At 41.2% G+C, this 23,994-nt stretch overlaps 1 protein-coding gene across 1 annotated transcript in view; it reads right to left on the minus strand.

The window, feature by feature from the left end:
* Positions 1-458: 458 nt before the first annotated feature.
* The window catches only part of LOC126094694 (lipase 3-like), a 64,421-nt gene continuing 40,885 nt past the window's right edge, over positions 459-23,994 (minus strand). Inside the window, exons 6-8 of the mRNA XM_049909219.1 lie at positions 22,554-22,638; positions 13,956-14,098; positions 459-953 (exon numbers count right to left, since the gene is read on the minus strand). Of these exons, the coding sequence (XP_049765176.1) occupies positions 801-953; positions 13,956-14,098; positions 22,554-22,638 (381 nt within the window). The 3' untranslated portion in view covers positions 459-800. The remainder of the gene's footprint in view (positions 954-13,955; positions 14,099-22,553; positions 22,639-23,994) is intronic.

Raw genomic sequence — 23,994 nt, forward strand, 5'->3', positions numbered from 1 at the left:
GATTGCTGTATATTCACAGCGATGCGATTTTGAACAACTGTTGTAAATGATAAATGAAACTCTTATGAACTTGTGTCGACTTAGATTTTAACATAGCCAGGATTTCAACGATGAATTTGACATTTTTGTATTTTTCGCTTAAACCTTCCAGACAATTATTTCTGCGACCAGTTTCCTTAAGTCGAACAGATAGATTCTCCCTCTTCCATCACCTTTGAAACTTAGTATCATCTTCATGAAAACACCCTGAATGACAGCTAATAGAAGTATGCCAGTATAGTCAATGCAACTTGCATTGACTATAATATGTTACAGCAGAGAAATTCAGGAAACTTCTCACGAGAGAACTGCGAATGTAGAAAAAGGCTCCACTAATTTCTTGAGGTCAGGTTACAGCAGCAGCAAATAAAATTTTGTTGACGATGCAGTTAATACTAAATTTTTATTTGTTACTGAGTTGTAAAATAATCAGAAGTTTTCGAGTGGTTGACAATTACTACGTTGAACACACATCATACGTGGATAAACGATTTAAAATATGAAAACATGTAATAGTCCTTGACATACTCCTTGAGAACGAAAGCATGACACAGCATGGAAACAGAAGTGGAGTATTTATATTTTTAATATACATCGAAATTTTTCTTGTATGACACGTCTGAATACATAAGCCAATATAACTGGAAATTATTCTTGTTGGAAATTAAACAAAATATTATGTCTGATAAACGTGTGCGTAGGCATCCTCATTGCGTACGATCTTGGATGTAGGCGCTTGCGTCCCTCGAACGCGAAGCAATTTACAAATATCTATTCATGAGGCTAATGACTTTGTCGTAGACTAGTTCCTTAGCGTGGATGGCCCATACGTAGTCGAGGTGGTTGAATGAATCCAGCGATACGAGGAAGCGGCCTATGCAATTTGGTAGCTTGTCGTACAGTCTGTCCACATCCTGCAACAATAAACAGAAATCGTCTGAATGCACATCCAAAAAAATTCAATAACTGGAAAGTAAAACTTTTAAGTAATGGTCGTTAATGACACACATTCATACTGCACAGTTGGTAAAGAGAAGAGTGTCAGTTAGTCCCTTCATCGACGTGAACAGCCCGCAACCAACGCCGGAGTTGTTCAGGCTCTCGAAAGCGTGCATTTCGATTGTATTGACAAAAGGATTCAAGGATGTTTTACAACACCTGTCCGAATTTTATGAGAGGCAGTCAAATGAAAACCGAACATCCGCCAAAACGGAACAACTGAGTGGCTCCAATCAAAAGTAATCACCACACACATTAAGGCATTTATCCCATTCGGTGAAGATACGATCGTTTATTGTTTCGTAGAGAGCGGTCGGCCGCCGACGGATCCACGACCTTACCCAGTCTTGCAATTCCTGGTTCGACTGAAAGCGACTTCCATGCATGTTTTTCTTCAGCTCACCAAAGACGTGAAAATAACCCGCTGAAGATCCGGGCTGTACAGAGGATACTGAAGTGTTTCCCAAGAAAATCGCTGATGTGTTGCCATCATCCGATTGTCAGTGGGCAGTCGTGCGTTATCGTGCAACAGGATCATTCTCTCCGATAGCATTCCAGGACGTTTTGAATCTACGGCGGGCCTCAATCTCTGGAAAGTGTCGTCATAGCGCTGCGCATTGATTGTTGTTCCAGGCTCGAGAAACTTGACGAGAAGAGGGGCCTTGCAGTCCAAGAATAAAGTCATCATGATCTTACTGGAAAATGTATTAACAGCTTAGAATTTCTTTGCTGGGAGAGGTGTGGAATGTTTCCACTGCTGGCCTTGCCGTTTGCTCTCGAGCTTTCGGAATGCTGTCGCGGAATCATCCTGTTGCACGTTAACAGCCGCCCCCGCACTGTCGATCGGATGAAGACTACGCTTCAGCGATTTTGCTGAGATGACTACATTATCCTCTGTACAGCCCTGATCCTTCAACGTGTGATTGTCACCTATTTGGTGGCGTGCTGAAGAAAGACGTGCCTGGACGTCGGTCTCAGTTGGAACAGGAAGTGCAGCAGAGGGTGCCACTGTGGATTCGCCAGCAGCCGACCGCGTTCCATGAAATAGTAAATGATCGTCTAGTGTCCCATTGGGATAAATATCTTAACGCGTGTACTTATTACTTTTAAATGCAGTCATTGCATGGTCCCGTTGTGGTGAATGTTCGGTTTTCAATTGGCTGTTCCTTATAATATGATTTTTTAGATGCCAACATACAAGATAATCACAGTGGTCTTGATTTCTTACTAACGAAATGTAAGCTTCAAGTAAAAATAAAATGCAACTGGTTTAAAACACACCGCTTACGAAGTTTATGAAACTGGTACGGGAGCACTACAGCAAACGTACAAGAAATATTAACGAAGAAACTACAAAATGAAGACATTGTAATGAAGAACGAATCGTAAAACAGATGAAAGTTAGTGCAAGAGAGTACCGGGTATAAAAGTAAAATTAAAACAGTTATCTGTATAGTCACTTTTATCTTCTCCCAAGACTCCTAAACAGGGCATAGACTGTCGTCTTCAGGCGGACCAGTGGCTTCTATGGGAATTTCTTTTTCTGGATGAGGTCAGTTGTACTCCTTGCACTTCATTTCACTAGCGATTAGTATTTGTGTCACTCGTTGTCGCATTATTTCACTGACGTCAACTAAAGTGTAAGGCAGACAGCAGGCGTCTTTTTCCTCCCTCAGTCTTCTGACTGGTCTAATGCGGCGCTCCACCACTTCGTATTTTGTGCCAGTCTTCGTTTCAGAGTAGCCTTTGCACTCACCGTCCTCACTTAGTTTTTGGGTATATTCCAATCTATGTCTTGTCTACAGTCAGTTTTACCCTCTACAGTTCCTTCTAGAACGAAGAAAGTTATTCCATTACGTCTCAACAGATGCCCTGTTTTCTTGTCCCTTGTTGTCAGTGATCTCCAGTACGCTCCTTTCCTCGACGGTTCTGCGGAGAACCTTTTCCATTAGTTACCATATTACTCCACCTAAAGTTCAACATTCTTCTATAGCGCCATTTGTGAAACGCTTTTTTCGTCTCCCCGTAGTCCATGATTCACACCTAGGTCTATAGTCTAGCAAATTTCTTCCTCAGTTTAAGGTTCTGTTTTTGATGCTAGGAGACTTTCTATGATCAGGAATTCCGTCTCTATCTGCACTAGTCTGCTTTTCATGTTCCCCTTTCTTCATCTGTCACGTGTTACTTTGCTTCCAATGCTGAATATTTCCTCAAGTCCATTTACTTCATGATCATCAGTTTTTGTATTTAATTTATCGCTAATCCCAAATCTGCCACTCATTTCATTCTTGTTTCTTCAGTTTACCCTCAATTTATATTCTGTTCTCATTAGCATGTTCATTCCAGTCAACAGGTCTTCTTATTCTTCTCCACTTTTACTCATGATACCAGTGTCATCGGCGAATCTTACCATTTACATTCTTTCCCTCTCCTGAACCTTTCTTGAATTTCCGCCAATGCTTCTTCGATATATAGAATGAACAGTGTGAACAGTGGCGGCGAAAGACTGCACTCTTGTCTCACATTTTCAAACAGAGCACTTTATTCTTGGTCTTTCATTCTTATCAATCCCTCTTGCTTTTTTTTACGTATTGTACATTACCCGCCTTTCCCTATAGCTTACACCTATTTTGCTCAGCATTTGAAACATCTTGCACCATTTTACACTGTCAGACGCTGTTTACAAGTCGACAAATCATGTGAAGTTGTCTTGATCTTTGTTCAGTCTTGCTTCCATTATCAAGCACTACCTCAGGACCGTCCTTCCGGTGCCTTTACTTTTTCTGAAGACAGGCTGATCGTCATCTAAAATTTCCTCAATTTTCTTTTCCATTCTTCTGTATATTATTCCTCTCAGCAACTTTGATGGTTGAGCTGTTTAGCTGACTTTTCGATAGTTCACGAAATTATCTGCACTCGCTATAACCGGGAGTGAATGAACGATGTCTCTCCAAAGACTGTTGGTAGGTCACCGGTCTAATAGGTTCTAGACACCAACTTCGATTGCCACTTCCGCCAATGATTTTATAAGCGTCATCTGTCTCCTCTGTTCTATTTTATCGCAAGTCTTCCAATTTTTTTTAACTCTAATACTGGATTCCCTATCTTTTAGACATCAGTTCTAACTTCTTGTTTTGTCACGTCACCTGATAATTTCTTTCCCTCATATAGGCCTACGATGTACTCTTTCCACCTATCTGGTCTCTCATCTGCGCTTAGCAGTGCAATTCCAAAATCACTCCTTATGTTGCCGCCCTTGCTTTTAATTTCACTGAAGGTTGTTTTGACTTCTCCGTACGCTGAGTCAGAACTTCCGACGTTCATTTGTTTATTTCTTTTTCGAGTTCTTCAAATCTTTCCCGCAGCCATTTCGCCTTGGCTTCCATGCACTTCCTACTTATTTCATACCTAAGTGTCTTATACTGATGTATTCTTGTCTTTCACTGGACATTTTTGTGTTCCGTGCTTTCTTCTCTTCTGTTAGACAAGGTTTCCTCGCAATTAGCTGCCTTGTATCTATGATTTTCTGTGCAAATTTCTCCGATTTCCCTTTTTGTAATTGTCTATTCCTTTTCAAATTGAAGTGTGGTATTCATTATCGTAGTATCTACAACCTTAGAGAATTTAAAATAAGACTCATAATTCTCCAGTACTTCATTATACCACTGCTTTCCACATTGATTCTTCCTGACGATTCTTCGTACTTCAGTCTGTTCTTCAACATCATTGTGATATGAATCTATATCTACAACTGGGTATGCCTTACAATCCAGTATCAGAATCATCCCCGACGTATACCTCCTCCTCTTATTATTCTTGAACAGTGTTCGCTGATACTAGCAGAAATATGTTGCAGAAGTCAGTCTCTCACCTCTCTCATTCCTACTACCAAGCCCATATTCTTCCGCAACTCTTTCTTCAATTCCTTCCCCAACTACCGTCTCCCAATACCCCACAATTCTTAAATTTTCACGTCCTTTTTACATACTGTGTTACCTGTTGTTGTCCTCATAAACTTCCTCTATCTCTTCGTTTTACGCTTGTGACGTTGGCATATATGTTCTGTCTATTACTGAACTGTTCGTAGTAACTCACTCTCCCCACTATCTCCTTATTCATGACGAATCGTACTCCGTTTACACCATTTTCTGCTGCTGTTGATATAAACCTAACGGACCACAAATCCGTATCTTCATTCCTTTTCACTTCACTGATCCGTATGATCCCTACTTTCTCTAAACTTGGCATTTGCATTTCCCGTTTCATGTTTTCGAGCTTTCCTACCATATTTAGACCTCTTGCATTCCACGGTTCGACTTATAGATTGTTACCCTTTCGTTGGTTGATTAATCTTTTCGAATAGTCACCTCGCCCTTGGAAATACTCCCGGAGAATCGAAAGGAGAAAAATTCAGAATCTTTTTCCAAATGAGACATAATCATAACAGTTTTTTAATTACAGGTCAAGTGACTATAACTGACACAGGTAACTGTTTACTTTTTGTTCTTTGTAATCAACAGTCGCAGTCTCCAAATCACAGAGAATTATTGACAACGAAGTTGACTATTGGATTTTATTAATAAATCAGAAATAGACTGAGTGCAGTACATTCGTGATAGATAATAGTGAGAAACTGCCATTCAGATTGCTTCAAAAATAAAAATACATAAGGGAAACGTTTGTTTTTGTGTGTAAAAGTTGTTTAGTTATTGGTGAAGACAGATTTCGCATGCGCAAAAATCAAAGCAGTTATACGTGGTTTTGGGAAGAGAGTTGGCAAAAGCACAAAAAATTTAAATGTGGCAAAATGTTTGTACATAAGAAATTAATTCTCTAAGTTACGTGTGTACTGATCGTTTTAGTTTCTCATTCATCTGAATAGCAGTTGCTGTACACTTAAGGGAAATTGTATGCCTATCTACGCAAACTCTTAAATAGATGCATAGCCAACTGAAAATGACAGTTCGGAGGAATTTAATTTTGTTCATCGGGCTGCTGCCGTCTTTGGCTCCAATAGTCAAGGATGAGAGGTTAGGATTTATTGCCCCATCCTGCGTACATTGGAAACTGAGCACACAAGCGGATTAGACAGTAACGGAGAAGAGACTCGTCCTTTGTTTGTTGTTGTGGTCTTCAGTCCTGAGACTGGTTTGATGCAGCTCTCCATGCCACTCTATCCTGTGCAAGCTTCTTCATCTCCCAGTATCTACTGCAACCTACATCCTTCTGAATCTGCTTAGTGTATTCATCTCTTGGTCTCCCTCTACGATTTTTACCCTCCACACTGCCCTCCAATGCTAAATTTGTGATCCCTTGATGCCTCAAAACATGTCCTACCAACCGATCCCTTCTTCTAGTCAAGTTGTGCCACAAACTTCTCTTCTCCCCAATCCTATTCAATACCTCCTCATTAGTTACGTGATCTACCCACCTTATCTTCAGCATTCTTCTGTAGCACCACATTTCGAAAGCTTCTATTCTCTTCTTGTCCAAACTAGTTATCGTCCATGTTTCACTTCCATACATGGCTACACTCCATACAAATACTTTCAGAAACGACTTCCTGACACTTAAATCTATAATCGATGTTAACAAATTCCTCTTCTTGAGAAACGCTTTCCTTGCCATTGCCAGTCTACATTTTATATCCTCTCTACTTCGAGCATCATCGGTTATTTTACTCCCTAAATAGCAAAACTCCTTTACTACTTTAAGTGTCTCATTTCCTAATCTAATTCCCTCAGCATCACCCGACTTAATTTGACTACATTCCATTATCCTCGTTTTGCTTTTGTTGATGGTCATCTTATATCCTCCTTTCAAGACACTGTCCATTCCGTTCAACTGCTCTTCCAAGTCCTTTGCTGTCTCTGACAGAATTACAATGTCATCGGCGAACCTCAAAGTTTTTACTTCTTCTCCATGAATTTTAATACCTACTCCGAATTTTTCTTTTGTTTCCTTTACTGCTTGCTCAATATACAGATTGAATAACATCGGGGAGAGGCTACAACCCTGTCTTACTCCTTTCCCAACCACTGCTTCCCTTTCATGCCCCTCGACTCTTATAATTGCCATCTGGTTTCTGTACAAACTGTAAATAGCCTTTCGCTCCCTGTATTTAACCCCTGCCACCTTCAGAATTGGAAAGAGAGTATTCCAGTTAACATTGTCAAAAGCTTTCTCTAAGTCTACAAATGCTAGAAACGTAGATTTGCCTTTTCTTAATCTTTCTTCTAAGATAAGTCGTAAGGTCAGTATTACCTCACGTGTTCCAACATTTGTACGGAATCCAAACTGATCTTCCCCGAGGTCGGCTTCTACCAGTTTTTCCATTCGTCTGTAAAGAATTCGCGTTAGTATTTTGCAGCTGTGACTTATTAAACTGATAGTTCGGTAACTTTCACATCTGTCAACACCTGCTTTCTGTGGGATTGGAATTATTATATTCTTCTTGAAGTCTGAGGGTATTTCGCCTGTCTCATACATCGTGCTCACCAGATGGTAGAGTTTTGTCATGACTGGCTCTCCCGAGGCCATCAGTAGTTCAAATGGAATGTTGTCTACTCCCGGGGCCTTGTTTCGACTCAGGTCTTTCAGTGCTCTGTCAAACTCTTCATGCAGTATCTTATCTCCCATTTCGTCTTCATCTACATCCTCTTCCATTTCCATAATATTGTCCTCAAGTACATCGCCCTTGTATAAACCATCTATATACTCCTTCCACCTTTCTGCCTTCCCTTCTTTGCTTAGAACTGGGTTGCCATCTGAGCTCTTGATATTCATACAAGTGGTTCTCTTCTCTCCAAAGGTCTCTTTAATTTTCCTGTAGGCAGGAAGATAGATACTGCCTACAGGACTCGTCCTTATCATTTTCAAAGTACTGATGTAGCCTTAACCACTTAAGGAAAATGTGGAAAATCTAAATTTAAACCTTGACCCCTAAATGAATTTATTTTTCCATAATTTTTGATATTTGAATTGTACTGCCCCATACTTGATGAATTTGTTTTTCTAAACATTCTGTGTACCTTACAGCTGAAATTAAAAGAACTGCTTGTCTCCTCCTTGCTAAACCTTAGTTTGCTACACTTCTGCTCCTCAGGTCAGTGTGACACATAGGGCTTAAAGAGTCATAGAATGTGAAAATATAATTTTTTTAAACATCGTCTTCTGACTGGTTTTATGAGCCACAAATTCCTTTCGTGTGCCAACCTCTTCATCTCACAGTAGCACCTACAACCAACGTTCTCAATTTTTTCTGGTTGTATTTCAATTTCTGTCTTCCTCTACAGTTTTTACACTATACAGCTCTATCTAGTACCATGGAAGTTATGCGCTGTCTTAACGGATGTCCTATCACCCCATCCACTCTTCTTGTCAGTGTTTTCCATAAATTACTTTCTCCTCCTCATTTATTAGCTTATCAGTCCAACTAGTTTTCAAAATCTACGGTTGTTTTCTTTTCCACTTTTCCCACAATCCATGTTTACCACCATACAACACTGTGCTCTGAACGTATATTCCCAGAAATCTCTACCTCAGACTAAGGCCTATGTTTGATACTAGTAGACTTCTCCTGACCAGGAATGCCCTTCTTGCTAGTGCTGGTCTGCTTTCTACGTCCTCCTTGCTCTCTCTGCCATGACTTATTTTGCAGCATAGGTAGCAGAATTCCATAACTTCACCTACTTTGTGATCACCAATCCTGTCGCTAAGTTTCTCGCTGTTTTTATTTCTGCTGCTTCTGATTACTTTTGTCTTTCTTTGATTTATTCTGTCCCCTTTTGTACTCGTCAGATTCTTAATTCCATTCAACACATCCTGTAAATCTTCGTCACTTTAACTAAGGATAGCAATGTCATCAGTGAGTCTTATCATTGATATCCGTTCAGGTTGAATTTTAATTCCAGTCTTAAACCTTTCTTTTATTTCCATCATCGCTTCTTCAGTGTATAGATTGAACAGTAGGGGCGAAAGACTACATCCCTGCCTTACACTCTTTTTAGTATGATCATAGTCAAGTTTTATTTCTGCACGCCTGAGGTACATGCATAATGGTTTTTATGACGGAGTAAATATCTTATTCCTTATTGTTGAAATGCGCGAAGGTTATGCAATAATGCAAGTCGTTGATTACGTTCAAATTATTATAACACACTATCGTTAACAGTTACATTTTATTAATTGTTGTGTGCAGAAGCCGTTTATGTTCCTATGGTAGTAATTTATCATGACAAAACGAGTTCTTTCCGATGAGGAATTCGAACTATTAGTAAATGCATCTCACAGCGAGGAGGATATTTCTGAAGATGAAAACCACACCAGTGATGACAACATTCATCCTTCATCTGCTTCAGAAGACATTTCAGATATTGATACCTCAAATAACAACGTATAAACTGTTCACTTGATTCAGTCTAAAGACATAAAAATTATGTGGGGCTTAGAACCTTTCCCGCAAACTGGATCAGTATGTAATGCAAAGATTTTATAAAACTGACCCCTGATCCGACAAGAGCATGTGATACAAAATAATCTCTTCAAGTTATGACGAACGATAATACTCAGAGTATTGTGGTGGAAATGATAATATTGAGGGCCGAAGAGTTTATGGGCATAGCTCTGAAGCATTAGTTGAAATTGCACTTGAAGCCTGTAATGGCCTTTTATTACTGGCTGGTATGATACAAATCATTTGGCGATTCAACAAAGAGCCTATTGGATACAGAAACAGGTAGAGCCATTCCCTGCCGCAATGTCGTTGAAACGGTTCTTTTGCATCTCACGTGTGTTTCGTTTCGATGACAAGTTTGATGGAAGAACGCGAAGAGTAAACTCCCAGTTGTCACACCGTAGATAAACAATTGGTGGTTTTTCGAGGACGTTGTCTATTCAAACAATATATACAGAAAAAAAACTGAAATATTGTGTTAAAAATATGGACACTGTCCAGTAGTACTACTTCTTACATTATGAAGACACAAATTTATACAGAAAAATTACCTGGATAAGCACCTGGCAAAAATCAAGGTATGAGGGTGGTCATGGAGAAACGGGCATAATGTCAAATGTGACATTTTCTTCGCATCATATGCATTAGGTCAAGAACATCTCATAAGATAACTCACAATGCTGAGTTCGGTGAGAAAAAATAAACCTGAACTCCCTAATAATATATCAAGCAAAGATGATGTTCGCACTTCACAGTTCTTTTTTGCTATGAACAATGTTCCACGGAAGGACAAAGAGGTTGTCGTGATGAGCTCAATGTAGAACAGTGAGTAAATAAGCAATAGAGAAGACAAGAAACCGAAAATGATATTGCACTACAATGTAAGTAAAGGGAGCAGTTTACACATTAGAGAAGGTTATTGGCTCCTACACGAACAAGAGGAAAACCAACCGATGGTCAATAATCATCTAACACAATATTATTGATAATTCTGACCACAATGCTGTGGAGGGAAAAAAATCCAGGGTGGAAATATCTTATGGGACCAAACTGCTGAGGTCATCGGTCCCTAAGCTTACGCACTACTTAATCTACTTTAAACTAACTTATGCTAAGGACAACTCACACATCCATGCCCGAGGAAGGACTCGAACCTCTGACGAGGGGGGAGGAGTCAGACGGTGACAAGCCGCCTCAGACCGAGCGGCTACTACGCGCGTCAATCCAGGGTGGAAAAAAGTTCTTTACATAAGAAGAATATTTCTCGATGAATTGCAGGGACCCCCAGTTACTCCTTACATTTAAACTAAAAAATGGTGTCACGAAATGTAGTCAGCGGCCACGGTTAGAAAGATACAAACAGGAAGTCCGTCAACAGCAAGCTCCAGTGATACAACCAAAACTGCAATCGTGCCAGATGCAAACTATGCCCATCAGGTTGTGACAGCAAGACACTAACGAAGTGTTCAAACTGTAACAAATGTACTTGTAAATCTCAGTTAGATACCACAGTCCAAATTTTTGTATTCTAAGCAAAACTCTAGGCTAATGATTTCCGGAGGTGTCAGTTTATACGTTAAGTAAAACGCCAAAGCGCAATAGCTCACTAATGGCCGGAACATACATCATTGTAGAGATTTTTTTGTATGTTGTTGTTGTGGTCTGAGACTGGTTTGATGCAGCTCTCCATGCTACTCTATCCTGTGCAAGCTTCTTCATCTCCCAGTAACTACTGCAACCTACATCCTTCTGAATCGGCTTGGTGTATTCATCTCTTGGTCTCCCTCTACGATTTTTACCCTCCACGCTACCCTCCAATACTAAATTGGTGATCCCTTGATACCTCAGAATATGTCCTACCAACCGATCCCTTCTTCTAGTCAAGTTGTGCCACAAACTTCTCTTCTCCCCAATCCTATTCAATAGCTCCTCATTAGTTCTGTGATCTACCCATTTAATCTTCAGTATTCTTCTGTAGCACCACATTTCGAAAGCTTCTATTCTCTTCTTGTCCAAACTATTTATCGTCCATGTTTCACTTCCATACATGGCTACACTCCATACAAATACTTTCAGAAACGACTTCCTGACACTTAAATCTATACTCGATGTTAACAAATTTCTCTTCTTCAGAAACACTTTCCTTGCCATTGCCAGTCTACATTTTATATCCTCTCTACTTCGACCATCATCTGTTTTTTTGCTCCCCGAATAGCAAAACTCCTTTACTACTTTAAGTGTCTCATTTCCTAATCTAATTTCCGCATCATCACCCGACTTAATTCGACTACATTCCATTATCCTCGTTTTGCTTTTGTTGATGTTCATCTTATACCCTCCTTTCAGGACACTGTCCATTCCGTTCAACTGCTCTTCCAAGTCCTTTGCTGTCTCTGACAGAATTACAATGTCATTGGCGAACCTGAAAGTTTTTATTTCTTCTCCATGGATTTTAATTCCTGCTCCAAATTTTTCTTTTGTTTCCTTTACTGCTTGCTCAGTATACACATTGAATAGCATCGGGGAGAGTCTACAACCCTGTCTCACTCCCTTCCCAACCACTGCTTCCCTTTCATGTCCCTCGACTCTTATAACTCCCATCTGCTTTCTGTACAAATTGTAAATAGTCTTTCTCTCCCTGTATTTAACCCCTGCCACATTCAGAATTTGAAAGAGAGTATTCCAGTCAACATTGTCAAAAGCTTTCTTTAAGTCTACAAATGCTAGAAACGTAGGTTTGCCTTTCCTTAATATTTCTTCTAAGATACGTTGTAGGGTCAGTATTGCCTCACGTGTTCCAACACTTCTACGGAATCCAAACTGATCTTCCTCGAGGTCGGCTTCTACCAGTTTTTCCATTCGTCTGTAAAGAATTCGCGTTAGTATTTTGAAGCTGTGACTTATTAAACTGATAGTTCGGTAATTTTCACATCTGTCAACGCCTGCTTTCTTTGGGATTGGAATTATTACATTCTTCTTGAAGTCTGATGGTATTTCGCCTGTCTCATATATCTCCCTCATCAGATGGTAGAGTTTTGTCAGGACTGGCTCTCCCAAGGGTGTCAGTAGTTCTAATGGAATATTGTTTACTCCTGGGCCTTGTTTCGACTCAGGTCTTTCAGTTCTCTGTCAAACTCTTCACGCATTATCATATCTCCCATTTCATCTTCATCTACATCCTCTTACATTTCCATAATATTGTCCTCAAGAACATCGCCCTTTTATAGACCCTCTATATACTCCTTCCACCTTTCTGCTTTCCCTTCTTTGCTTAGAACTGGGTTTCCATCTGAGCTCTTGATATTCATGCAAGTGGTTCTCTTTTCTCCAAAGGTCTCTTTAATTTTCCTGTAGGCAGTATCTATCTTACCCCTAGTGAGATAAGCCTCTACATCCTTACATTTATCTTCTAGCCATCCTTGCTTACCTATTTTGCACTTCCTGTCGATCTCATTTTTGAGTCGTTTGTATTCCTTTTTGCGTGCTTCACTTGCTGCATTTTTGTATTTTCTCCTTTCATCAATTAAATTCAGTATCTCTTCTGTTACCCATGGATTTCTACTAGCCCTCGTCTTTTTACCTACTTGATCCTCTGCTGCCTTCACTATTTCATTCCTCAACGCTACCCATTCTTCTTCTACTGTATTTCTTTCCCCCATTCCTGTCAATTGTTCCCTTATGCTCTCCCTAAAACTCTGTACAACCTCTGATTTAGTCAGTTTATCCAGGTCCCATCTCCTTATATTCCCACCTTTTTGCAGTTTCTTCAGTTTTAATCTACAGTTCATAACCAATGGATCATGGTCAGAGTCCACATATGCCCCTGGAAATGTCTTACAATTTAAAACCTGGTCCTAAATCTCTGTCTTACCATTATATAATCTATCTGAAACCTGTCAGTATGTATGTAATAATGTAAAATTTGTTTAAATTGTAACAAGTAAACCAACATCTAAATTATATTAATTTTTCATCATGTCCTTTACGTAATATACCTTATCAGTATGACTCAAGCATAAGTGAGTAGTTTTTTTAAGGAAGATAGCAGTTTATGTGATTATAGTGAGATTTGGAGCCCAATATCGTAACAAATGCGCCACCACGCTAGGTGATAATCATTATTTGGTTCAAATGGTTCAAATGGCTCTGAGCACTATGGGACTTGACATCTATGGTCATCGGTCCCCTAGAACGTAGAACTACTTAAACCTAACTAACCTAAGGACAGCACACAACATCCAGCCATCACGAGGCAGAGAAAATCCCTGACCCCGCCGGGAATCGAACCCGGGAACCCGGACGTGGGAAGCGAGAACGCTACCGCACAATCATTATTTACTGTCCGCTAATGGAACTTTTCTCTGAAAATCATATGACATCATCCACCACAATTGCGATAACACAAAAAAGCCACAGGAGAGCAGGTGTGTGAACAGAACGCAGCAGAGATGTACGAGGTTACCTTCACAGCTGCTAGCCAGTCATTGTTGCTGTAGAAGAGCGCCACTTTGGCGGTGATTTTGCTCAGGTCGTAGTCTGGCGGCCAGAAGCTGCCGTACTTCTCCAGGTTGCCGAACATTCCATGGTCGTACTGGCGGAAGTGACCTGGAACAGTAAACGCGCGTACCGTAAAGCGGCAAGCACTGTCAGACTGAGTAAGCGCGACGTGAGAACATAATCTATATAATGTGGCTGTAACTAAATTTCTTGCAAGAGCAGCTTCGACATTTTAACGAAAACTTGTGTTCCACACAAATCAGACGATGTAACTTTTAATCCGTCTTGATTGCAAAATGTTTATTCAAATGACCGGTTTCGGTTCCTTTAGAACCATCTTCAGATCTGATATTTCGGTTACAGGAGTAACCCGTCCAAATACTGCAACTTTCTCAAGCTGCTGCTGGAAGATCGTCAGGTTCCGTTTATCTAAAGTTATGGTAAAATTAATCTTCTGACTCTGAAACTCCTGCTACCCATCCGCCATACCGCCTGACGTCTCTGTCTCTCTCTCCCTCCCTCCCTCCCACCCGTCCTCTCCTCCTCTCTCTCTCGCCCATATACCGTGGAGCAGGTAATATAAAATGTTGGGCACTCCTGGTATAGACGAAATAGAAATCAAAAATTCTGCATGCTAAGCAACAATACTCAGAGATCTGTTCCACCTTAACCCGCACAGGCAAATAACAACTTATGAAATGGATAGCTGAGTTTCCGGTGTTGTCAGGGTGTGTACTTATTCCAGTTCTACTAGTCCATCTCAGCTTCCGCCACACCTGCGACCATCTCTTCCTTCTCCTTCACCCTTTCTGTTTGTCCACCTCATCCTCCTCCTCCTCCTCCTCCTCCTCCTCCCCTTCCCACCCAGCTCTCTCCACATTATCGCCCCATCCCAGTAGGAGGTTGCTGCGTGTTAACCCCAACGTGTTTCTTTCCATGAATTAAGTAATATATCTACCAAGTTTGGTTGAAATCAATTTAGGGGTTCAGGAAGAGCCTTTTACTCACATCTTTGTAAAAATACGCACATATAACATGTATTTCGCATACACTGGAGGAAAAAAATCGCAACAACAAAAAATAATTAACGTTGAGTAATGAAACTTGGGGAATACTTTTTCTAGGTAACATATTTATGTGATTAACACTAAAAGTTCAAACGTTAATGTGAAGGCGACATGAGCATTTGCATATGTGAAATGCTGGTACGTTGATGAACAGTGCAATCGCCAGAATCTTGAGTGCTAGCATGCAAATGTGCATGCATTGTGTTGTGCAGGTGCCGGATGTCAGTTTGTGACACCGAGTTTCATGCTAGTACACCTGGTTGGTCAATAAACGACGCTGGAAGTGTCCTCCGATGATGTCCCCTATGTGCTCGGTTAGGGACAGATATGGTGATCGAGCAGGCCAAGGAAACATGTCGACACTCTGTAGACCATGTTGGACTACAACAGTGGTACTTGGGGGAGCGTTATCCTGTTGGAAAACACCCACAAGAATGCTGTTCATGAATGGCAACACAACGGGTCGAATCAAATTTGTAGTCAGGTTACGTGGAATAACGGTGAGAATGCTCCTGCTGTCATACGAAACAGCACCTCAGACCGTAACACCAGGTGCAGATTCAGTATGTCTAACACGCAAAAGGTTGGTTGCAAACCCTAAACTGGCCTCCTTGTAACCAACACACAGCCGTCACTGACATCGAGGCAGAAACAGCTTTCATGAGAAAACATAACAGAGGTCACCCCTGCCCTCCAGTGAGCTCTCGTTTGACACCACTGAAGTCGCAAACGGCGTTGGTTTCGGGGTTAGTGCAATGCTCCCTATATGGCGTCTGGGTCTGAGCTGTCCTTGAAGAAACCGATTTGTAACGGTTGACTGTGTCACCGTGGTGCGAACTGCTGCTCAGCTGCTGCTGCAGATGCTGTTACGATGCGCCAGAGCCGTACGCCGAAAGCGATGATCCTCTCTCTCGGTAGTACCACGCGGCGGTCCGGAGCCAGGTCTCCTTGCTACTGAACACTCCTGTGACCACCGCTGCGAGCAGTCATGTACAGTGACTACGTTCCTGCCAGCATCATGTACAGTGGCTACATCCCTGGCAAGTCTTTCAGCAATATCGCAGAAGAAGCTTCAGCTTATGGGTAGCCCTATTACACGCCCTCTTTCAAACTCAGTGAAGTGTTGAAATTGGCGTCTTTGTCAAGGCATTCTTGATCAACATCAGTTCATCAAGTCCAATGTCAAAGGTAACTACCTCACACGAACGTTACAGCGTGTACTTAACGGAAACTCGTATGCAACTGCTGCGAAATTTGAATGGACACCGTCTTTCAGATATAGAAACACGCCTGCCAACTTTCGTTTGTCACACTACTATTTCTAGGTGCTACGAGTTTTTCTTTCATGACTGTATATCTAAAGTATTTCATTGACATTTTTACACATATTTCACCTGTATTTCTAGGAAATTTGGCTCTGCATATTTGTTTTTAAGCAGCTGGGTATTTATTATGTCGTATCTCCTGAACTATTTGTCGCACAACGATGTACAGTATTTTTGCACGTACTGCAAGACATGTTAAGAACAGAATTAGTGTTAAAGATATAACTAACTGAAAAGTCATGCCCGTTGCGGCAGTTGCTATATGAACAGAGAAAAAATATAGTAAGGGATAAAAATTTTTTTTTCCTTTCATCATTTTCTGGGGAGGGGGGGGGCGTGAGCGAGAAAAAGTCTCGTAAAAGTTTGAAATTTTGCAAAAATGCTAGATGAATATCGTCTCGCAGTGAAATACGCTTCTTTTTCATTCCCACACGCACTTCTATCAAAGGTAGGTGATACTTAATCCCACAGTGGTTCTTTTCAGACAGTAGGTGATATATGCACTAAGTTTTCTTGAAATCGATCCTGTGGTTTAGGTAGTGCTGTGGAACGTACTTACAGACATACATCCACTTCTATTATAACGTGTATGGATTCGGATATCACGAAGTTTATGCGGTAAAACATGTAATATTGTAATGCTTTCCAGTATGTCGGAGGATGATTTCGATACACGGCGTCTTCTGATAACTTGACTGTTTTCTCAAAGGCGGTGGGGACACTGACTTTGCCGCGCGGGATTAGCCGAGCGGTCTCAGGCGCTGCAGTCGTGGACCGTGCGGCTGGTCCCGCCGGAGGTTCGAGTCCTCCCTCGGGCATGGGTGTGTGTGTGTTTGTCCTTAGGATAATTTAGGATACGTAGTGTTTAAGCATAGGGACTGATGACCTTAGCACTTAAGTCCCATAAGATTTCACACACATTTGAACATTTGACTCTGTATTTACAATAACGAACACACACACACACACACACACACAAACACACACACACACACACATACGCACACAGGTATATATATATATATATATATATATATATATATATATATATATATATCAACTACAAATCAAATAGACATAAAATCTGGGTAAGTATGAACAGACTCGCCCTCCGCTGGTTCTGTACATCCGTTGCAGGAATCGAGCAGTTAGACGATTTTGCTTGTTTCTGATATCGGTACTGACAAGATATCAAAATATATGACATAAATGGCCGTACCTTTTACAGGCATTGACGCAGGAGCTTAAATTTTTTGCGCCGCGAAGGGACTGGTGACTACACTACTGGCCATTAAAATTGCTAACCACGAAGATGACGTGCTACAGAAATTTAAACGACAGGAAGAAGATGCTATGATACGCAAATGATTAGCTTTTCAGAGCATTCACACAAGGTTGGCGCCGGTGGAGACACCTACAACGTGCTGACATGAGGAAAGTTTCCAACAGACTTCTCATACACAAACAGCAGTTTACCCGCGTTGCCTGGTGAAACGTTGTTGTGATGCCTCGTGTAAGGAGGAGAAATGCGTACCACCACGTTTCCGACTTTAATAAAGGTCGGATTGTAGCCTATCGCGATTGCGGTTTATCGTATCGCGACATTGCTGCCCGCATTGGTAGAGATCCAATGACTATTAGCAGAATATGGAATCGGTGGGTTCAGGTGGGTAATACGTAGCGCCGTGCTGGACCCCAACGGCCTCGTATCACTGGCAGGCGAGATGACAGGCATCTTATCCACATGACTGCAACGGATCGTACAGCCACGTCTCGATCCCTGGATCAACAGATGGAGACGTTTGCAAGACAACAACCATCTGCACGAACAGTACGACGACGTTTGCAGCAGCATGGACTATCAGCTCGGAGACCATGGATGCGGTTACCCTTGACGCTGCGCCACAGACAGGAGCGCCTGCGATGGTGTACTCAACGACGAACTTGGGTGCACGAATGGCAAAACGTCACTTTTTCGGATGAATCCAGGTTTTGTTTACAGCATCATGATGGTGGCATCCGTGTTTGGCGACATCGCGGGGAACGCACGTTGGAAGCGTGTATTCGTCATCGCCATACTTGCGTATCAACCGGCGTTTTGGTATGGGGTGCCATTGGTTACACCTCTTGTCCGCAATGACGGCACTTTGAACAGTGGACGTGGCTCTACCCTTCATTCGATCCCTACGAAATCCTACATTTCAGCAGGATAATGCACGACCGCATGTTGCAGGTCCTGTACGGGCCTTTCTGGATACAGAAAATGTTCGACTGCTGCCCTGGCCAGCACGTTCTCCAGATCTCTCACCAACTGAAAACGTCTGGTCAATGGTGGCCGAGCAACTGGCTCGTCACAATAGGCCAGTCACTGCTCTTGATGAACTTTGGTATCGTGTTGAAGCTGCATGGGCAGCTGTACCTGCACACGCCATCCAAGCTCTGTTTGGCTCAATGCCCAGGCGTATCAAGGCCGTTATTACGCCCAGAGGTGTTTGTTCTGGGTACTGATTTCTCAGGATCTATGCACCCAAATTGCGTGAAAATGTAATCACATGTCAGTTCTAGTAGAATATATTTGTCCAATGAATACCCGTTTATCATCTGCATTTCTTCTTGGTGTAGCAATTTTAGTGGCTAGTAGTGTATAATATGTGACATAAGTTTGAACTTGGTACGTCTACCTTTTCCTGAGAGAATAGGTCTTAACACATGGACAGACAGACGGATAACACGATAAAAAATATTGTTCGTCTAATATAATGACAAATTAGCCATTTTCGAATTTTTTCTTTTACGTGTACTGCAAACCCTTGCTTCTTGTGAAATTTCATAAGTCTTGATCAGTGGGAAGTATCATAAAGGTTTTGATGAGTGAGTTTGCAAGTTCTAAAATATGTGACATTAAAAAAATGTTTCGATTTGTTTGCCGTAGGAACTTAAATGTTTTTCGCCGCCAACGGACCATGAACCTTACTATGTGAAATAAATTTCAACTTGATAGTCTACTCTTGCCTGACAACTAGTGTTCTTAACACACAGACAAACAGATGGATAACGAAGTGATCGTATAAGTGTTCGTTTTTACCTATTGAAGGACGGAACACTAAAAACGCCGTTTTCGGCACAAAATTCCCTGCAACCAATGACCACTTGACAATGGCCATTGAACGAAATCAGCGAGCTGTGTAATATATACAGACTATTGTGTAATTTTCGCTGATATGAGGGAACACTAACTTCGCTTAATACCTATACAAACGTAGTGGGTCAAAGTTCGAAGAGAATTACAGAAAGGATGTATTTTACAATAGTTTGGTATGCGTGTACTCTGTCCTCCGAACTCTGTAGGCGTAGAGCATGGACTATGTTGATAAGATTCTCTCGACATTCCATCTGCGTCAAGTAGTTTAAAATCCACGAGCTTTCGGCTGAGTATTCATCAATCATTGACAAGTGGTGACTGTTTTTCGGTTGCCTCTATCGTTCTTATAAAGTAACCCTGCCTTCTGTAACGTCACTGGTTCCCCGTCCAACGCCCACTTCAACCTATCGATGGCCGAGTCCCGCGAGGCGTGCTTACCTGTAGGCTGCCGTCTTTGTTGAAGCTGTTATCACAAAGTTGTGACAACACCTTTATAAAGACACCAACCTACACCTAAGCATGGCTTGGGACTCGGCTATCGGGAGGTTGACGCGTATGCCGAGGGCGTGCAACGAAAACATTACGTTGTATGGAGTTGGAGTGGCAACCAGTAACGTCATAGAAGACGGCGTGACTGTATAAGGACGGTAGCAGGAACCCAAAAACAATCAAAGCATAACGCTGGCCGAGGAGTATTTGGCCGAAAGCTGTATGCGGCTGAGAGTTCGAAAGAATTTTATCAGTACATAATTGCTGCCAAATGATGCATTCATATATGGACTAGTGCAAATTAGCACTTCGCTGCTGTGGGTAAATGAAATTGCTTAGCAGACTTCAGTCTTAATAATTACGTAATCATTTGACTCCTACATTGATTTTATGATTATACATACAAGAATTCGGCTAACATTGAAGTAACCTGTTCAATTGCGCAGCCTTTAAGTACCATCATATATTTTTTCTGTTTTGTTGTGGAAATGCATTACTTTTCATAAAATAGGGAAAATGACGAAGACATCAGAAAACTGGCAGAACAATGTTGACATGAAAAGATACTGTAACTTATGACAGAAGGGCTTCACGAAACTACAACTTACATGTTGTGCTGATAATCCTCCTATTTCTCATCAAACCTACTTGTATATAATGGTTTTATTTAAACGTTTGAACTTTGGTTCTCTGTTTCAGGACCTTACCCTAAGCTACTAGACTGTCACCTGTGATAATCTTATCCAAAATTTCTAATCACGTTTTATCAGTATTAGAGTGCCTAGGAAGGAATAAGCCCAGTCGCACAAGGCCTTATGTAAGTGCGTGTGTTACAGCTCTTTGGTATTACCGTTATGCTCCTGACTTCGGATCTTCTCGTAATAGTATCGATCTTTCGCGCGTTATTAGAACAACGAAAACGGTCCAGAGGCCACGTACGTGACACGGGAACTGATCTTCGACCTAAGCTTCAACCACAAGCAATGGGTATTTTATTCTTCGGTTTGGTTCCTGACATAATACATTTGTGATAAAATTTACTCGTTCAGCGTTATATCTGCTCTGACGTGTGTCTTACTGTGACGATGGTCATAGTAAGACCTTCAAACTCCTACCGACAATCCGTTCGGAATGTTTGGAACCGCGTAGCTCATTTATTTTTCCTCATTTTGTAACCGGTTTTTAATAAATCATTTAATTTTATAATGCGTTGTACTTGTTAACATCCGTAGTAAACTGTTTCTTACACAGCAATTTTATTGGGAGGATAAAGTTTTGATTCGGTGCCATCAGATCGAAAGTTCCAGTGTTTTATTTTGCGGTGAGGTTTATCAGCAATGCGACATAAAGTAACTTACTTTCCACTTCTGCCCTTATCACATGCACAAATGTATCACTTTTTACTAACTACGTGTTTTCCATTACTGCTAAGATTAGTATCTTTCTCAACTCTGTGATGCAGTTCTACTGAATCAACGATCAACTGCGAGCACTGATATACACTTAGTCGAGTGGTTCGGAAGGGAAGTTTTTTATTCACTATAGCCTAAATTCTAGCTTGATGAAAGTTGGTTCTGATCTAACACGACAGACACTTTCGCTACTACATAAAATTGCCTGATATTACCCGCCTCTTCGCATATCTATTGTTTACCAAATATTTACTTTGTCAGCTTTGTTCATGCGATTCAGCTTTTCACTTTTGGTTTCTCTTTTATAAATTATTCCCAGAGTTACTAAAATGTATGGGAAGTCATAACCACCTCCTATTCACAGTGTCAGAAGACGTTTGTGGTGGATAACCCCTAGGAACTAACCCTGTGAGAGCACTGCTCAGCTTGCTTTCTGGCATTTCCTTTAACAAGCGTTCTGAAGCAACTAAATCACAATCGATCGCCAAGTCGATCTCAGTACAGGTAATTTGTTTCATAAAAAGTCGGTGTTTTAATTGATATTAATTTTTCGAAATATCCGCAAATTAGATCTTAATAGTTTTCAATTTACTGTCACCTTACCAGTGGATCACTATGGTACAATTTCTTTAGAAGCCATCCACCATATTGGAATCTGGCTGTTGGACTGTACGATATACCACCTTTTAGCGGTGTTCTGTTGTGACGGACAACGAATGCTGGGTACGAAGTTCGGAGCTTTGTAGCTCTAATGATTTACGTATATTAGTACAAATATTTTAATAATCTCTTGTAAAATTTGTTAATAGATTCTTAAATTTAAAGAAAAAGCTTGAAATAATTTTAGAAAATTTATCATATCAGTGTATGTCTCTGGACTGTTATCTCTTCTGGATTTATGTTCAATTGAAGATGTGTCGTTTAATGCCACGAAATCTGTAGTGATCTGAAAATAAAGGACTAGACACATATCCTTCAAAGTAGTCACCAGCTTTGTGTGCAATCTATTGCCAGTGACATGTTAGTCGTAGGATACACTTAGCAGTGTCAGTTGTGTTGATAGTTCGAGTGGAGCTGTATGTTGCCTGATGAATCTCTTTAACATACGTAAACTAGCAGTTGACTCACCGCTCTTGATCTCCTGTCCGTAGTGGATGAACTGCCTGCTGCCGGCGCCTGCTGGAGCGTGGGCGAGAATCACGGGCAGCATCGTCTGTAAAAGAATACGGACAGATATCAGATAAAATGCAGGCGAACACCTTGAGTTGCAACACTGAACTTTGCCCTAAGGGAGTTGGACAACTATCAGAGGCAAATTAAATAAAATTTGTAATGCCTTGTATTGTCATGGAGAAGGAAAAGTTCGTCGGCGTTCTTGTGGCGACGAACAAGCTGAAGTCGTTTCTTGTTAGGCGGCGAGGAACCCACCGTGTACACACCTCGTGGACGAGTGTGTGAGGACTACCAGCGGAGACGTCCAGTTGTCCAGCGAGCTGTTTGACTGAGTGTGCCCGCCTGTTCCAGTATTACGTGAGTCACAGCTGTGTGCGGTCGATAGGCAAGCAGGAGATCCGACAGGTTTGCGCGACCTCGCGGCGATGATGAGGGACACCTCGCCCGACGACACACCGTGCTTTTGTTCACCGTCGGATCCACGTAGACTTTCTGCAATGGCCTCCGAATATCTGCGATGCTCTGGTTTTCCACCAATAGAAACTCAATGACAGCTATCTGTTTGGAACCCACCTCTCTCACTCATTTTGAAGGCTACATACAACACAGCCACGTATCGGAAATTCATGAAACTTTAGGAGCTGAAGCGTGAATATTCCACGAAGTCCCACGGCAAATTCCATATCCTTCAATCGAAATTGGTCGAGGAAAAAAATTGTGTTTCATCAAACATTTTGGGGATGAAGCTCTTTTGTCCGTTTTTGCTTTACCAATAAGTATGTTTTTGGATGGGATCCGCCTTTAGCAAAACACAATTTGCTTTTTCACCCCAAACATGTTTCACTGCGATTCCACTGATGATGCAGAAACCGCAATGAAACATGTTTGAGATAAAAAACAAAACTGTGTTTTCCTAAAGGCGGACCTCATCCAAAAACATATGTATCGTATTTCATTACTTATTTGACGTCCCTCGTAGATAAACTGCATCAAAACCGTTTTCTACTTGTAAGCGATAGTGGGGTGAATATTTCCAGAGTTAATTAGACTAATGGAAAGTGGCTCTGTTTACCTGACATAATGGAATGATTGCGCTCCAAAATAATGAACTGGGATTGGTTCTTGCTTCCTGCTTTCAACTTCCAGCATAACTAGCTGCATATCAGTTAATACTGGTGGTATCAGACAAGATGACTCTGAATGAACATTGTTTTACAGTATAGTGATGGATTAGGTGATAAAGAAGGTATTGGTCGGTAGTGGTTACGGAATTGGGGATGAAGAAATAGAAATCGTTTGATATGCTAACGATGCAGTCCTGCTGGCAAATAGTGAAGATTACCTTTATAAGCTTTTACATATATTTATAGTGGCAGCTAAAAACCTAAACGCTGTC

This window comes from Schistocerca cancellata, chromosome 8, assembly GCF_023864275.1.
Source record: "Schistocerca cancellata isolate TAMUIC-IGC-003103 chromosome 8, iqSchCanc2.1, whole genome shotgun sequence".
In the NCBI taxonomy this organism is placed as follows: Eukaryota; Metazoa; Arthropoda; class Insecta; order Orthoptera; family Acrididae; genus Schistocerca; species Schistocerca cancellata.